The 18,123-nt window shown below is 39.0% G+C and overlaps 2 protein-coding genes across 2 annotated transcripts; both read left to right on the forward strand.

Annotated features, from left to right (window-relative positions):
- Positions 1 to 686: 686 nt before the first annotated feature.
- sp6 (Sp6 transcription factor) lies at positions 687 to 12,099 on the forward strand. The gene is made up of 2 exons (XM_008406673.3): positions 687 to 1,592; positions 7,845 to 12,099. The coding sequence occupies exon 2, from the start codon at positions 7,936 to 7,938 to the stop codon at positions 8,836 to 8,838; it is 903 nt and encodes a 300-aa protein (XP_008404895.1). The 5' UTR covers positions 687 to 1,592; positions 7,845 to 7,935; the 3' UTR covers positions 8,839 to 12,099.
- A 1,782-nt stretch (positions 12,100 to 13,881) lies between these two features.
- On the forward strand, positions 13,882 to 17,705 carry cwc25 (CWC25 spliceosome associated protein). Its single transcript, XM_008406661.3, has 9 exons — positions 13,882 to 14,047; positions 15,012 to 15,184; positions 15,266 to 15,502; positions 15,585 to 15,654; positions 15,826 to 15,974; positions 16,156 to 16,225; positions 16,642 to 16,835; positions 16,950 to 17,117; positions 17,207 to 17,705. Exons 1-9 carry the CDS (start codon positions 14,030 to 14,032, stop codon positions 17,316 to 17,318), a joined length of 1,191 nt encoding a protein of 396 aa, XP_008404883.1. The 5' UTR covers positions 13,882 to 14,029; the 3' UTR covers positions 17,319 to 17,705.
- The last annotated feature ends 418 nt before the right edge of the window (positions 17,706 to 18,123 follow it).

Genomic DNA, 18,123 nt, shown 5'->3' on the forward strand with positions numbered 1-18,123 from the left:
TAATGTGGACATGTTCTTGCGTCAAAGCTCCATGTCCTCAGGAGTCAGCAGCTTCCAGGGGAGGAGACGTCACAAGGTCCTGATCCACCAGTCAGCAACGGATTTTAGCACGAGACACGTTAGAAAACCAATGATAAAAACTAATAATATATTCCCTTCACATTTAGACAGAGACCAAAAATGTCATCAATCTGTCATTGTAGATAAAATCTTATCACTTGACTAAAGCTGGTTTCACATTCAAAAACCTTGACATGCACTGACAAGACTAACACATGTATACAACATAAAAACATTTACACTTTAGAGGTTTCTGGATCATATGTGGTTGTGGCTAAATCAGAAATGTCCGACAAGTGCATTTCAAAGGGCCTTGGAGAAAAACAGTTTTTTGGGGCGGAACGTTTTGTGTATTTTCTCTGCAGTTTGTATCTTAAAATATTAGCTACATGTTCCATAGAAAAAGGTTTTACAGTGCTGTGAGTATCACTGATTTAATGAGATTAAATCTGGGAGAAGAGACAGGGGAGAGGTGTTTCACTGAAACTATAACCAATTGATTTATTTATACGATATGTTTGAACATCTTAATTTTTCACTTGGCATAATTTATGACATAAAGAACTGGAACTAAATTTTGAAAGACGGGGTTATTTTTTTCTGTGTAGCAGTGTTCTTTAAAGTACAGCATTTAAATCTAATTAGTATTGCTTACATGAATACACAAAAAATTTACATTTATGAATTGATTGGTTAGAAGTCAACGCCTGCATAAAGTGTGGCTCCAGCAGCATAGATTTTTTTCTTGCAAGGTAAACATTGTACTGTCAGTTTTTAAAACCCTCATTAGATTTCTTTAGGCTTTTTATCATTTTAAAGTTGATATTCATAGACTGTTGAGGTCATGTTAGCATTTATGTTCATATTGTATGAACATAAATGCCATGTTTGAAGTCCTCCGTAATTGGGGGCTCAGTTTGCTTCTGTTTTGGGCCACTTTTGTTTAAAACATCTGACAGCCATGCTCTCTTTATAGATAATATTTTTTCTAATTTAAAGTGGGGTCCTATGTTAGGCCCTTTGTGGGATAAAAAAAAAAATCAAAGAAAACTGGTAAACTTCTCTGGTTGCCCTCAGTGTTGTTGGTTTGTTGACCCAGGCAGCAACAGCTGATTGTCCTGATGAATTAATTAATTTAAAAAAGACACGAATTAACAATATGCAGACGAGGTATGAAAAGCACTCATATGGTCTGTGAATTGCTCGAGGTGAACGATTTTTACCCCGCGTCTTCCCACAGCAACCCGTTTCCTCACCTCCAGCCGAAGAGGGGCTTCATCTTCAAAGCGGAGCCACGCTCGCTGCAGCTGCGAGGGGGCGGAGCCTGCCGGGGCTGAAGTCCCGGAGCCTATCATAAAGTTAGGGAGTCTCAGAGTGCTGCTTACCTGCGCGCCGAGCCGCTTCACCTGGACCGTCACATGAAATATGTTGAGGATTTTACCTTCGTGTGCGCACTTCTTCTTGACGAGCAGAGCTGATCTCAAGCAGGTTTATATCCGAAGGAACGCAGCCGCAGCTCCGAGGACGCACAGGTAACTCAGCGTAGGGTTTTCTGATTAATATGTTGTGCTTTCACTGCAACCTTTTGGTTAGCCAGGAATATAACCTGCAGCAGCAGCAGCAGCAGCAATCTGCCTTTAAAGAGTCTCTACACGCCTCAGTTCATACAGAAAGGTGTTTTTTTTTTCTTGTTAAAAAAAAATATAAATAAATCAGATTATAACTTTAAGCAACGTCATAAAACTTTTACTGAATTGAATCCATGAAAAACGATTGATTGACGTTTTAAGTGCACGAGCTAAAGTTCTCTTTTTAAAAAAGGCCTCCATAAACTATTAATATTTGAGGAAAGCAAATCTAACTCGAGGTTATAGTTCTGTATGAAAGCAAGAAACACAATTTGGCTTTCAAAAGTTTCAGTGGCACTTTAAATAAAATTTTTAAATACAAAAGCTGTATACATTAATAACATTTTGTATACATTAATAAAAAAATATCCTGGGTCGAATAATAAGTGAATACAAACTGCCTTCAAATAATAATGCATAGTAATAATAATAATAATAATAGGATGAAAAATAACCTACAAATGCAAAATAAAATCAATAAAATTTCTATTGATCTGTATTAAACTGAATGAAACTGTGAAAACAGGGGCAGGGTTAAAAGTAGCACATTAAACGAAGCTAAAATGCAGTGAATGCATGAGACATTAACAACATGGGTGAAACTGAACGCATGTCTTTCTAGTGGTCCTACCTTGTTGTTTGCTCTACAACTAAATTCAAGTTTGCATTGTCTCTTTTCCGTCCAAAATGTGAAATCCATTAGCTGACAAAATATTTGTGAGACTAAAGAGTAAAAAGACAGTAAAAAGAAACACATTTAAATCCTTCATAAAAGTTAAAATAAGCTGCTTGTTGTTCAAATAATCCCTCATATCTTGTATTTTTACATCAGTCTGGACTCATGGATCTGTTTTGTTTTATATGAATTCAGCTTGTAGGTGCAAACTCTCTTGATCAAGTACACTGTAGTTGTATTTGTTCATTAAGGCCAGCATAGTTAATCTCCATCAAAAAGAAAAAGAAAAAAAAACATAGTTATCTGCAGAACTTTCATATTATTTGTAGTTAAATACCGTACCTCGCGTCTTGCCCAATGAGCTCCCCCACCACCCTGTAGGGATAAGCTGGCATAGACAATAAAATAATGTACTTAAAGTGTCAAAAATCAAAAAACTGCATGTCAAGTCCTCAAATTACGGCATTACTGAAAAATATATTATTGAAGAATTGCTCATTGAAATATATCTACACATTTTTCTTAATGTTTAACAAAAAATGTCATATCCATAAATTGCTATATATTTAGATATGCACACATAAAATACAACAATTATATTAAAGAAAACAAAGTTTAAGTAAATGTTCATCATTAATTTCCACTTTGTGTGCTTTGATGTTTACAATTTCACGTAAAGTTTGGATTCATGTATTTGATTATTGAGAATTAAAAAGTGGTTTCACTCCTTGAAAATTATGTGATTTTGGTGATACTAAGTATTGATACCTTTATCTTTGCCACATAAATGTCAATGTGAAGATGAAATGTCTGTTTAGCTGTGCTGTCCCAAATTACCTGATCTACCAATATACCTGTCTCCATCCTGAGGAGGAGAAAATGCTTTGCTTTACTCTGTCAGTTCTTCATTTCTTTGTCATTTAAGACTTAACAGATGTTAATTAATCATTTTCTGTTTAATAATAGTGTTACAAACTATAGAATAGCATAGACACAACCCATATTATGAGTTAAAGAGGAAATTCAGGTGTAACGGCAGCAACAGATCTAAAGATCACACAGTAAAGTTTTTAGTGTTAAAAAACAAGAGCAGCAGAATAAGAGAAAATTCAGGTCAATGACTGTTGACTCTTGTAAATTAACGCTCAGTTGCTGTTTGGCTGCCCAGACAAAATGAAAAGATATAAAAATGTTCCTAAAATGTTCTGTCACGCATTCTGCTTTTTAAAATATAGTAAACAAAGAAGAAGCCGAGTTTTCCTTTTAATGTTTTTAGGGTGTAAACCCGTGCTTGGGAATCCCATAAATCATTCAGGATGTTAAGCTGCCATTCATATCTGAAGTTTTTCTGCAATTAATCATACACTTAAGAGAGAGCAGAATAGATTAGCACAGCTTAGAACTACATGCATGTCTGCGTCTGCATGTCACCAACTTAATCCGCTGCTCAGGTGTACAAAAACTTTTTTTTTTTTACGACCTACCAGGTTTTTCAAGTCAACCTTGGTCATTCCAGCAGGAGTTAGTGTTTTGTTTTAACATGTTACCAGAGCGCTTTCCTCGAACGTAGCTGCTGCGCTGAGGTCTGAAGCGTTTGATTTAGTCAGAAAACTGTTTGAAGTTTGTCATTACAGACTCGTCTGAAGTGGCCCCTGCCGAGCTCCGGCTCCACTCCATCCATCTTGTACATTTAGGCAGGTTAAAACAAACAGCCTGAAAAACCAGTTGACCCAAACGAGTTCCCACAGACAGTCAGGGGTCAACAGATGGGATGTGATGAGACAGATAATAAAATTTGACCTGTGGGTTCAACAGGAAAAGGTCTTCATGTAGTAAAAACTTCTTGGACTTAAAAATAAACCAAATTGGGGCGTTTTTGTGAACCCAGAGTTCTGGTCAAAATAGATCAGTGCAGCCCTGGATTATTTTAAGTCAGAAATGTGCAACATCGGGACAAATGAGTTATTAAAAAGACCCCTCAAACTGGATTGCTAAATGAATAATATTTGGGTTAGAATTAATTATTTTTATGTTTATTTCAGTTCTGCAGTAAAAATGCTCAGAATATAGATTTCTGAAACTGTTCATTGATCTTATTATTCCTTGATCAAAGGATAAATGATGAACACACTAAGCACACAGTTGTGTTAACAACTTTACGAGTATAAGGCTAATATTAGCTTAAGTGAACAAATAACATGATTTATTTTAAATCATGTTAATGATTTCAAATAAAATAATTAACACAACCCACTGATATTAAGATTAATATACCAGCTTAATTTTACAATCTTTTTGCTTAAAACGACCCAACTTTTTATTCCGACAGCGTAAACTTACTATTATGGGATAAAGGAGTAGCCCAGCAGTGTCTGCGCATGCAGTTCAATGTACGTCAGGTTAACAATAGTTTAATTAGGATTACAGCTAAAGGATTGGGTTTAAGGTTTGATCCTCCACACAGAAGTAGTTTAAAAAATAAGCTAAAACTATGAATTTCTAAAGTTATCAAGTGGGTTGAACAAAATAAACCAAATAATTCATTATTTTTGGTTGTTTTCATTTATGTACTAAAATCTAAAACATTGTATGAAATATTTTTTATTTATATGAGCAATTTAGTCAAAATGTTGAACATGGCTAGCACTAGCTTGTCCTACCTACTTAGCACTTCAAAAGTGAAGATTACTAAATGACTTTAGGTTAACAAACATATTTGCTACTAACATGAACATTATTATACAGCATCATTATTAATTCTTATTTCATCCTGTTAGAAAAGGTCAGTAGAGCCTGATCAGGTCATTGTTTGGTTCAAAATGGCGGTCTGTAGAGAATGATGACACTTTGTCCCGTCTCCTCTGAATCCAGATAAACTTGCACACAATTTTTCACACAGTGTTTGCCCTTAAACCAGCCAACTTCTTCACCAGCGGGATGAATCCAGCATGTGGATGGAGAAAACCCAGATGATTTAGTGTTCAGAGTAACGCTTACATCAGGCGAACAGAACATTTATTACTACAGTTGCAATCCAAATGGTGTCATGATTGTTTCAAAGTACTCTTAAAACGCGTCGCCAAAAATTTTAAGAGTTGCCATTTTTTTTTGGCAACATTGAGCAATCCGGCCCTGGATTCATTTGTAACAGTATGAATAGGTTTTATTCATAATAAAGTGTCAGGTTTTAAACCTCTAAAAACAGGCTAAAGAGACCAATAGAGTGAGATGGGGAAAAAAATGATCTGGATTACTAATATCTGTGATCTTTCTGATATCTGTAATATCTAATATCATTAATTATTTTTAGCTTTAAGCTTTAGCTTTAGCTTTAGAGAGTTGATTTTGTACCATCAACTCTCAGATAATACATGAATTAATACCTGTCTTGGCTTACTGTGTAACTACTCAAATGTAAATGCTGAATATATCCCGCATTAGCTTTACTATCTATTTAGCAGGTAAAAGGGGATTCATTTTTATTATGTATCTGAACAAACCTCTTCTCTAGCACACAACACCCTGACATTAAAATTACCATTCAGCAGCATTCTTATTTCTTCCTGTGGAAGAGGTTTGGTGACGACTGATCTGGTAGTAGTGTAATTCAAAATGGCGGTCTGTAGAGAATAACGACTCTCCTTCCTGTTTCTTCTTTAAGCCAACATACTGGACCACAGTTTTACACCAAATATTTGGTCCTGCAGCAGCAGTAGACCAGGATTTGGGTTTTAGATTTAACCAACAGGTTCCTGTTTGCAAATCATTAACTAGTTGCGCATCAAAACCTCGTGATGATTGCCTCCGAGTGTATAAAGGCTTTTGTTAACGACTGGACTTTGTTAACATGTAAGTCATAGTTGGAAGCACACATTAAGAAAGAATCACCAGTGTGCAACTTGCTCTTCAGCGTTCCTCCCCCTCATGTTGGGCCTCCGTTCGATGGCAGACTTGTAAAATGGCGTCTGTGCTGAGTCTTGGTCGGGCAGGTTTTATGACCAGAGAATTTTGTGCAGCTCTCTCACTCCCCTGGGGCCCACCGTATGCCAGCTGTTTCCCTCAGGAACCAGGGGGCTCTCCCAGCCTTTCACTGGATGAAGGAAGATACCTTCGCTTGTTTACAGGCGGAGAGGAGGACCGTGTAGATCTGAGCATCTTCAAACAAATTATAGAGTTAAAACTCTGGCTGCATGTTGGCTTGAAATAAGTCACCTTGACCTTTAACAGCAGACCTTGTCATTAGAGAGATTCCAAACTAATTGTTTTACGATTTCGTTCAGAGTGTAGAAAGTAGCTCTGAGTGGCTTTAACTTAGCTTTGATCCTCTTTGCTTTACAGGCAGCTTGTTGGGTGACCTCTTGTTTTTTTACAGTGTGACATTTCAGATATGCATCACACCAAGTGATCTCCAGTCAGACACCAGACTACTGCATTGTTTCCTGCTGTAAAGATAATTGCAGACGTTCGTGATTAGAGTACTGGAAGTCAACATGATGGTTTTGTGCTGGAACCTGTTTGGTTTTATGTCCTGTTGGCTCCTTCTCATTCACCTACACAAACATGTCCAACTTTAACAAGCATTGTGTCACCTGTGGAAAACGGATGGGCACCTCCTCTGGTACGCATCACCTGACTGCCGATGACGCCGCCGAAGTGTGCGCAGATGAAAATTCCTGAGGCTTGTTGGGGACAGGATGTGAATTCAGAGCATGTGCCCATAATTATACACATAAAGTAATTGTTCTCGTGTTATTGTTGGGCTGCTATTCTCCAGCTACTGAATGTTGTTAGTTCGCAGCTGTTGATGCTTCCTTCGCCGCCAGTGTGTCAGAGGGAGGACGCCTTACACGTCGTCTTCCGTAATTTGCCCAGAGGGCTGTTGTTGTAAATCATGTGTGATTCACACACACACACACCTACAAACACACACGCACACGCACATACATATACAAATGTATAAAATGCTTCTTCTGTCTACTAGGTTTTTATCTCCACAAGCCTCAGGGATGTACAAATAGGCTTTGGCCTGCAGCCATACCTCCCTGCAACTTCTTCCTCTACCAAACTGTTCTCTTGTCAACACTCCCCCTCACCCCCTCCCTTCATTTCTGCTGATTTTTTTTTTTTTTCCCCCTGCTGCTGCCTCTGCCTCCGTGCCGAGCCAGCGATGTTGTTTTCTTTGCGCTTGTCTTTGACGGTCCTTCATGGGAAGTACCTGGCAGCGGATGCATGTGGCAGGCCTTTGCCTGGACACGTCTGTCTCCCCCTCTCGTCTGTTTCCACGGCCACGCAGCGTGAGAACTGCGGTATCTATGGTAACCGGGGGAGGTGTCCTCAAAGTTTAGAATTTAAGTGCTGCAAACAGGGGTCTGCGAATTTAGTTTTGAAACTTTTGGTTCCCAAAGGTTGAGAGACTAAAATAGGCGAATGAAAGACTGGTTTAAAGATGTTTTTTTTGTTTTTTGTTTTTGTCTCTGTAGGTTTTCTTCTCAGTGCTGCCTGAAAAGACACTGATCAACTCCTCAAGGGGCTGACTTAATCCTGAATCTTACACCTGCACCACCGGCATTCATGGCCCACCCTTATGAGCCCTGGTTAAGGACAGCACCATCTAGTGGCAGCTCTGAAGAAATGAACATCCCGTCCTGGTGGGACCTCCACCGCGATGTGCAAGCCGGCAGCTGGATAGACCTGCAGACTGGGCAAAGTGTTGGCGTGCCCTCAGTGAGCACTGGCAGCTCCATGGGATTGCAGAACTCTTTAGGCCCGTATGGCTCCGACCCACAGCTGTGCACCATGCCCCCGGCTCAGCACACCCCCACCTCACACTCGCCCCACCTCTTCCCACTGGACGGCTTCAAGATGGAACCACTGGGACCGGAAATGCTGCAGCAGGAAACCTTCTCCTTGGAGGAACCGCAGGAGACCTCTGTGTCAGCTCGGCCCAAGCCCCAGCGACGTTCATCCTCTCGGGGCGCCGGGCAGACCATGTGCCGGTGCCCCAACTGCATCCACGCCGAGCAGATGGGCCAGAGCGCCGACGACAGCAGGACGAAGCACATGCACAACTGCCACATCCCCGGATGTGGCAAAGCCTACGCTAAGACCTCCCACTTGAAGGCTCACCTGCGCTGGCATAGCGGCGACCGGCCCTTCGTCTGCAACTGGCTCTTCTGCGGAAAGAGGTTCACGCGCTCTGATGAACTGCAGCGCCACCTGCAGACACACACCGGTGCCAAGAAGTTTAGCTGCGCTTTGTGCCCAAGAGTGTTCATGCGTAACGATCACCTGGCCAAGCACATGCGCACCCACGAATCCCCGCCGGGGCACGGGGAGGAGAGAGTAAATGGGGATGGGAAGGGTTTCGATGCACCCACACCTCCACAGTCGTCGTCTGACAGCACAGAGCCTCAGCTGAAGCTCAAATGTGAGATAGACCCTTCGGTTTCAAATGTGACAGGGCAGTCTGGCTAATTTTATCACTTCGAGGAGATGTTTGGTAGTAAGAGGGTTCGGTCCTCTCTGTCACAGAGGGAGAATAGTTTTACAATAGAATAGAGAGTAGAAGAATGGCTTTGACACACTATTACCGATGAAAGCTGGATGGAACAAACGTATGCAACTCCTGTGGTAGAGATAGAAGGGATGCTGCAGCACACAGGAAACACGGGGTTGCATGCATTGTGCAGCTAAAACGCTCCTCTGTAGATTTTAAAAGGAATCAAAGAAGAGCCGGAGGCGCAGCGTGCTGCTTGACCCACCAGCAGACCAGAGGACGGACATGAGTCCGACTGAAAACAGATGTTTACGTGAAACTTGTTGAACGTGTTACTGAAAGTGAGGAGCAGGTCTGCTTCCAACTTTTTAAAAAGGAGACAATGATAATATTTTTTTTTTGTATTTAATATTCTGACTACATGAGTGCAGCCCACTGTACCAGGAGACAAAACGGTTTCTTTTCTGTTGAGAGCACACAGATCGAGAGCCGTTTTTTTGTTTTATTGTGATAATATAATATAATATAATATAATATAATATAATATAATATAATATAATATAATATAATATAATATAATATAATATAATATAATATAATATAATATAATATACAGTGCCTTGCAAGAACATTCATAAATATTGAACGTCCATGTTTTGTTTCTTTTCAGCCACATTCAATTTATTGAATTTTATTTGACAGAACTACAGGAGAATTAAGTTTCTTTCTACTTGGGAACTAGAAAGAAACTGTTAAATGTTTTTTTTAACATTTTATAATTAACAGTAATCTCATTAGTGTGACATCTGGTTGTATTCAGTCCTTGTAAGTCAACACTTTGTAGATGCGTATTTCTGTGCAGTCAGAGCTGTAGGTTTTGTGGAGGAAGTCTCCACCACCTTTGCATATCCGAAGACAGAAACTTTTATTCTGCGTTTATTCTGTTTCGCATATAAGGCCTAAAACTCAGGTGAGATGGGGTGAACAGAATTTTTCTAGATCTTCAAATAGGATTTAGGCCTGTACTTTGACTGGGCCATTCTAGCACGTTTGTTCTTTGAACTAAACCTAAGCCATTGGCACTATGGTTGCATGTTCAGAGCAGTAGTTCTGTTGGAAGGTGAATCTCCATTCCCGTCTCAAGTCTTTTGCTTCTTCCAACCAGTATACCTGTCCTTGTTGAAGAAAAGCTTTCCGACAGCTTGATGCTGCCACCACCATGTTTTACTGTGGGGATGGTTGGTTAAGGTTGATGCAGAGTCTTAGTTGCACACATGTTGTGAGTCCAGGTAAAGTGTTTCATTTTGTTTGCTGTGTTTCCTACGTCACTTGTGGTATGAATATACTTCCTGAGCCATGTTTCTTTCCACCTCTCAGACAGGAATCCCCGGTCTGAGCTGTAGACACGTACAACTCCTCCTGGGTCTCTCATCTGTACCACTGAGCATTACTGTCTACTGTGCTATAACCTAACCTTGCTCTAAACCTCTCCACCATTGCATCCTGACCTTTCTGCTGTGTTCCTTGGTCTTCATGATGCTGTTTGTTCATGCTGTTGCTCTCTAGCAAACCTCTGAGGCCTTAAAATGACAGTTGGAGTTATTCTCAGGTTAAATTGGAAACAGATAGACTCTGTCTACTCGTAGGATTACAAAAGTAGTTATTAAGACTTGAATTTACTTAGCGGTATCGGATTAGAGGGGCAGGACTGCAGTCTGCACTTTCAGATTTTACTACATGAAGATATTTCCAGGCCTCTTTCTTTACCTTCCAAAACTATGCTTTGGATTGATTTATCACTTTAAATCACACTAAAATACATTAAAGTTCATTGGTAGTAATGAACTGCACAAAATGCAGAAACGTTATGAATATCTTCGCAAGGCACTGTATGTATAACAATTTGGGAATTTCATGCACTATAACAGCTAGAATTGACCAAAAACTGTTTTCCTTTTTCACCTAAAGAATGGTGCTAAAAGACTTGAGAACAGGAAAATGTGAACAGGTGCTCGAGATGAAACAAACCAAAAACAAAAGAGCCACTCCAACGACGTGAAGAAGTCGAGACCCACAAACCCACAACAAACCAAGACATGGACAGAAAGATGCCGTCTGGTTTGATGAATCTAGGTTTCTGTTGTGACATGCTCAGGGACAGCAGACACATCTGGAGGCAGAGCGCAAAAACAAGCCAGCCGCTCCATCCTGTTGACACCGCAGGCGGCAGGTACTGAAAGACGCGTCCAACACGAAGAAGCACAAGACTCTGAGCTGCACTTGACAATTTTGTCTTCCTAACAATAGATCAAATGGTTGTGTGTAATGTGAAAGAGGTAACAGTTGTTGAGTGCTATCACCTATGTCCTCTGCACTTTGCCTCGACATCTACCAGTCTATTTTGTCTCTGATTTACTGGTTTAAAGCCCCCTCACCCCCCTGCTCGATTTATCCATATGTGCAGTAACAGATATTCAAATATTTATATAAAAAAATATATAATTATTGCCTTGCACCATTGGCAGCCCCGTTATTTAGCACTACTCATAAAACTGAGCAGAGGACTTAGTTTGGAGATTTAAAAGAAAATGCATGATGCTGGAATGAAGCCCTTTTTGGAATTAAATATATCTCCAAATGAGTTAGAATGACATTATGTCTGTTAGAGCCCCACAGATATTTATTAACAAATTGTAAAAGAAAATGTTTTTTTTTACATATAATTTTTTTACAATTCTGCTGCCCCCTACAGGTCAGTGATTTTCATACGCATTCCTAAAAATGTAAAGAAAAGCTAGAATACCGGATGACTTTTCTTTTTCAGGAGTGTAACAATTAGGTTACTTATATTTGGTTAGATTGTTTTAAATATCAATGTTATATGATCAGTAGTGGTGTAGCTTTATAGGATGTATGCAATCCATCACAAATTACAGGCAGATTTCTACATTTTAGGGAGCTTTTGATGATCAGAGACTCACAGTTGTATTTATGTATAGAAGATACATTAGAAAAAAAGGGCTTAAACATTAGTCAATTATTGTTCATTGACTAGTATTAATGTTATAAGTTGTTGATGTTTTTATAGATAGACTTATTTTATTTTATAGACATTTTCTAGTTGCTGTAGTTGATGTAACGTTTTTTGGAGACTGTAATAGAATAATTTAAATACCATAATAATTTGTAGTTAATCGATTATTGTCCCTCATTAATAAATCTGATAAAGAAATGCCCTAAGTCTGTGTGTATTTTATTCATAGATAGAATGCTTGTAACAGTGTTGGAAAACAAAGTCAATCTACATTTGTTTAATTCAGTGCTTGGGGTAAGTGGATGTTTTCAGATTTTATTGCTTTGTTTTCAGGCCAGTTCACTTGCGGGATTACTCAAAAAAACATATTATGCTGGATCATATCCAACTTTTAGGTTTTTTTTTTTAGAATGAACATGTCTGGCTCAAAAACAAAACTTTGATCAATTTGTACGCTGAGTATTTTATTTTTGGGGGTTTATTTTTCTAAAATACAAAAACTGTTAGAACAAGAAAATTAACACCCTGTAGAATGTAGTACGTTTGATTTATGAAGATTTCATTGAAACAAAAAATATAACATGCACTATATTGCAGAGAGTTTCTCTACCGCCCATCTCAGTCATTGAATTCAGGTGTTTCAATGACTTCCAGGTTCACATGTGCATGAAATCCAGCGGCTGGGCATGCTGCTTACTTCTACAAACCTTATTGAAAGAATGGGCCACTTTAAGGAGTTCCATAAATTCCTCCATGGTACCATGTGAAGATGCCTCATCTGCAAAACAGCTAGTCCTGAAATTTGCTCACAGTTAAATAGTCTACTGAACTGTTAGAGGTAATATAACAGAGTGAAAGTGACTGGGAACACCAACTTATTTGCTACAAAGTTGTAGACTGCATAACATCACGTATGACAAAACATAGTGCAGATTGCACAGAAGTCGTAATTTTTTTTTTTCAAAATTTCATGTGGCTTTCAGATTAACTTGAGAACTGTGCGTGGAGAGCTTAATGGAGTGGCTTTCCTTAGCTAAGCTGCTGTGCTTAAGGCTTACATCACCAAGACTAATGCCAAGTGTCAGATGAAGTGGTGTAAATCACACAGCTACAGGACTCCAGAGCAAACGAGACATGTTCTCTGCAGTGACGAATCATGCCACTCGGACTGGAAGTTTAAAGGACGACTCTCGACGACTTGAAGTGAATACATTGTGAAACAGTAATAAAGTTGGACTTGGCTCAGTTCAAGACAAAATAAGTCTTAATGCTTCAGCTTGCCACAATGTGGTGGACAATTTTACCAAAGTTTGGAGGTGCCTCCTGTTCTAATAGGATTTTGCACCAGTGCACAAAGCAGCAGCCAATTGGCCATATTTTCATGGAAGTATCTTTTGTGACAAAAGTTGACTGACCTGCACATTTACCTCAAACTGATGAAACACATTTGGAGTAAATTTGAGTGAAGACAGCAAGCATTGCGTTCTCATCCAACCTCAAAAATCACAGTTGCACTTCTGGAAAGATGGTAAAAAAAAATTTCCTTTTGAAAAAGTAAATGGTTAATAAGGTGTGTCTGCTAGAAGGAGCAATAAGATGACACAACACAGTGCTGAGATTCCAGAAACTGAAGCTCTAACAAAACTGAATGATTTTGATATTATGTTGGACAAGTTTTGTACTCTTTAAATTGCCTGTCAACTACAATTAAAGCTATTACAACGAAACCATTGTCCTACTTTTATTTAGTCCTACTTATTGCCCAGTAAATTGTGACTTTCACATATTTAACATCTTGACATTTGAAACGTATTTTATTATTATTATTATTATTATTATTATTATTATTATTATTATTATTATTATTATTATTATTATTAGTCCATTCGTGACTTTAATGACCTTACGAGAAAAAGTAGGAACGAATTTTCTCTGACTGTTGCGTTCAAGGGGAATAAATTGTTGCGCCATGTTTGTAACCGGAACTATTCATTCAAAACAGGAAATGAGGAGCTTGACTGACTCCATTTTCTAGCTGTCGTTTAGGATTTCGTTGTTTTACGTTTTCTTTTTAAGGGACTCCTTTTGTCCGTCTTGTTTTCTTATTAGATTAAAAACCCAAACGAGAATCCAAGATGGGGGGCGGAGATCTGGTAAGTTTTATTTAAACATATTTTAAAATATGCTTCACGTTATAGATAAATTAAGAAACTCCATTAAAAATATGCCATTTAAATGTACACCGCTTATAGAGAGTAACGAGAAAAGCGGAAAATTAGCTTTGACTTAACAGGAACTATTTTTCAGTTTTGCGAAATTAAATTTAACTTTGGCTTTGTTAATCTAACATTTAATGGTCACAAGTGAGCTAAGTAGTCAAGATATTCCAATGTGTCACTTTAACAGATTTCTTTTTGAAGTAAAATTATTATCATTATTAGTGAACAAACGACAAGATAAAGACCAAGAAATACAACAGTCATGAATTGGCCGTGTACTCCACAAATACTTAGACAATGACCCTGAACCTTCAAACCGAGTCACATTGGAGTTGTTTAGTTGTGTTAGAATGGCTCAGTCAAAGCCCGACCCAGTTTAGAAACTGTGTCACGACTTTAAAACTGATATAAACTGATATCAATACACTGACACAAAGCTGATGGTGATATACTCCAAGAGACGTATCGCTTTAGTTGTTGATTTAGGGCCACTGAATACAACCACACCCAACACTTATAAGATTATTGTCATTATTTTCAATATTCAACTTTCTGTTTGCTCCTCCCACAGTCCAAAAACATGACTGTTAGGTTAATTGGACTCTCCAAATTGCCCCTAGGTGTGAGTGTGTGTGTGCATGGTTGTTTGTCCTGTGTGTTTCTGTGTTGCCCTGCGACAGACTAGCGACCTGTCCAGGGTGACCCCGCCTCTCGCCTGAAACGTTAGCTGGAGATGGGCACCAGCAACCCTCCCGACCTCACTAAGGGACAAGGGTGCAAGAAAATGGATGAATGGATGGAACTTTCTGTTTGCATTATGTGAAAGTTGTAGGAATTGAGCATGAATAATTTTTTGGCTGGCACCGAAGGTAAATATTTCTACATCGTCTTTTCCCAGAATTTAAAGAAGAGCTGGCATCCCCAGACTATGAAAAACATAGAGCGAGTTTGGAAAGCTGAGCAGAAATATGAGGCAGAACGCAAGAAGATAGAGGAGCTCCAGAAGGAGCTGAAGGAAGAGCGAGCCCGAGAAGAAATTACCAGATATGCAGAGGAAACGGGAGCCATCAAGTAAACTAACATCTTCAGCTACATTTATTTGGTGTCTACTGCAATACAATAATTGGGTTCCTTATTATTTTTGCCCAACAGGAAAAAAGATGATCGGCTTGACTGGATGTACCAAGGCCCCACTGGGCAGGTGTCCAGAGATGAGTACCTGCTGGGGCGTCCCATTGACAAGCAGATCACAGATCAGTATGAGGAGCCAGAGAGTGGCCCTTCAGCTGAGACCGGCCTCCTCCCAGGGTCGATATTCAACCCTGCCACCCCGGCTTCCGGCCTCGATTTGGCAGCGAAGATCAGGGAAGACCCTCTGTTCCAAATCCGGTCAGTAAATCCACCTTAGTCCTGTAACTCCTGGAAATATATGAGCTAGATGGGAAATGAATCCATTGTGTGGTTTTCACAGGAAACGAGAAGAAGAAAAGAAAAGAGAAGTTTTGACTAATCCAGTAAAGATGAAGAAAATAAAGGAGATGGTAATTACTGGTTTACATAAAAAAAGGTTTTTGTGATATTTTAATAATGTATTTTACTTTAGCCAGAAATTGACACAAACATAAAAACATTTGCATTAACATTTCTTCTTCAAACTAATTCGCATAGTATTATTGATATCTGTTTGTCGTTACTTGCTTTTCTCTATATAGTTGCGTCAAAATCTTGACAAAAAAGACAAGAAAAAGAAGAGGAAGAAGGAAAAGAAGGAGAAACGAGGAGACAAGGAAAGGAAAAAGGAAAAGAAGCATAAGAGGAGAACTTCAAGTTCAAGCTCAGAGGAAGAAGGAGACAAACACAGGTGTGTGTTTATCAGGATAATAAACTGCAACATCTGTGCAAAAATTTTAAGTTGTCTCCTTTCTTATTTTCTTCAGATGAGCCAGACTATCTTGTTACCTTTAATCTTTATTTAGTTCTGTTTTTGCACAATAAAAAAATCACCCATTTGCATAATATGAATTATTGTTGATCTGTTTCAGGTCACACCTACGGGAAGAATTTAAAGACGGTAAATCACGTTCGCGCCATCATCCAGGATATGGTCTCCAGGTCAGTAAGAATTTTTTTTTTTCTGAATAAAAACTTAAAGCGTTTTAGGGGGTATGAAAGGCTTGATTTTTATGGAGAATTGACGGGATGTAAGTTGTGTGGTTTTATTCCACATCTTATGAAAAAAAGTGTTTTAGTCTTTACTATATGTGCAGATTATTAAATTAAACATAGATCAGCTATTAACTAGCTTCTACCTTTTAATGATTGTTTGAATAATGAGCATTTGCCAACAAACTGAATTCCTTATTTCATTGTCTACAATTTGTATCCACCCATCCAAGAATCATAGTTGACATGAAAGAGGGCTCTTCTACTGCAGTGTGACGGGAACTACAGTTGTTTATCTACTGAATTTTGAAATTGTCATGAGAAAGGGAGTTGCACTCAAGTAACTAGTGTTTGTTTCATCTCAGCTTCCAAGTGGCAGACATCAGCAGGCTTCAGTGATGTCAAATAACTCGGGGCGCCGAGAGAGAAGCCGCTCACGATCTCCCCACAGGAACCACAAGGACAGTCGCTCTTACGCTTCCTCCTACAAGAAGGTGGAGGCGAGAGATCCCAGCCCACAGAGGGAAACTTACCAAAAACAGAAGAATCACGTGTCAAAGTAAGACTTCCTGGTCAAAATGGCAAACATACAATGCTGTTTAATATTAATCTGTTGTGTTGAGTTTTGTCTTCATCAGCACCCACGGGGAGGCTAATTCTCTGCTTTACGTAGGAAGCTTTCTGCAGAGGAACTGGAACGAAAAAGGCGCGAGATGATGGAGCAGGCCAAGCAGCGGGAGGAGGACAGGGAAAACAACGTGAAACGCTACAAGAGGCAAGACGAGCAAGATAAGCAGAGGGAACAAAACGCCAAGCACGACCGGCATGCTGGCTTCATCCAGTAAGTCCAGGCGGAAGAGGCTCCTTGTGTTGGATACAGTAATAGGTGCTTTTTGTTCAATTGGATCTTTTTTTTCCCCTTTTTTACAGTAACATGAAGCTGGAAAGTGCCGCTAGCTCGTCTTTGGAAGATAGAGTGAAGAGGAATATTCACTCCATTCAGAGAACACCAGCCTCCTTGGATAACTTCATGAAGAGATGATTATAGCACTGGAAGCATTTTTTTCAGACTGCGCCTTATTTCTCAACATCTGACTTTTTAATGTAATAATTGAGACAAAAAGATAACATGGGAGCAGTCTAAGGGGAGAACATAAGCCTCTGTCCTAAGGCTTTTATTCTGAAAAGCGCATGATAGGGGAGGAAAAGTCAATCATAGTGGTGGCTGATTTAGTCATGCCTATATTGAAAGAAGCATTGATGTACTTGTACAGTATATTGTAAATGGTTTTTAAGAGACTACATGGATCTGTTTTTTTTATTTGATCAGGATTGTTTATGTTATGTACCACTGTAAGTTGGTTTAAAATGCAACTGTTACTAGTTGTTTCATTATTTCCTTTGCTTATAAACTATATCTAGCAGGAAAGTCTGATTGTGTTTATATTTACCAAACAAAACTCACATAAACCAAATGTTTTGGAAAACCTACAGTCAATGTTATTTAGCACATTTAACCAACAAGGCAGGTTACTTTGCCAGGTTACTTCAAATCATTTGGACTTAATGAACTAGTTTTGCACAATTTTCTATCTCAAACTTTTTTTTGAAACGTTGAAATGGACAAACCAGACAAAAGTTACACACTTAAGAATAGTACTAAAAAATTAAGATGTGTATCAGCTATAGCAGGATTTGTTATAAGCAGTGCCATTGTTGGTGTAGTGATGTCATTAAATTAGATTTATTTCCACAAATCTGGCCTCATTAGAAGTCTCATTGGAAACGTGGAAGAAGATGCTCTGATCTGATGAGATCAAGATTGAACTTTTACCTGTCGCTGGAGG

This window comes from Poecilia reticulata, chromosome 1 (genome assembly GCF_904066995.2).
Source record: "Poecilia reticulata chromosome 1, P_reticulata-male-v2, whole genome shotgun sequence".
Lineage (NCBI taxonomy): Eukaryota > Metazoa > Chordata > Actinopteri > Cyprinodontiformes > Poeciliidae > Poecilia > Poecilia reticulata.

What these genes read in the sequence shown, in the direction of transcription:
- sp6 (XM_008406673.3), top strand. Translation starts at nt 7,936, where the DNA reads ATGGCCCACCCTTATGAGCCCTGGTTAAGGACAGCACCATCTAGTGGC.
- cwc25 (XM_008406661.3), top strand. An exon ending in GAGGAAACGGGAGCCATCAA is followed by an intron (nt 15,185 to 15,265) that starts GTAAACTAACAT and finishes TTTGCCCAACAG; the next exon opens with GAAAAAAGATGATCGGCTTG. An exon ending in CAGAAGAATCACGTGTCAAA is followed by an intron (nt 16,836 to 16,949) that starts GTAAGACTTCCT and finishes TGCTTTACGTAG; the next exon opens with GAAGCTTTCTGCAGAGGAAC.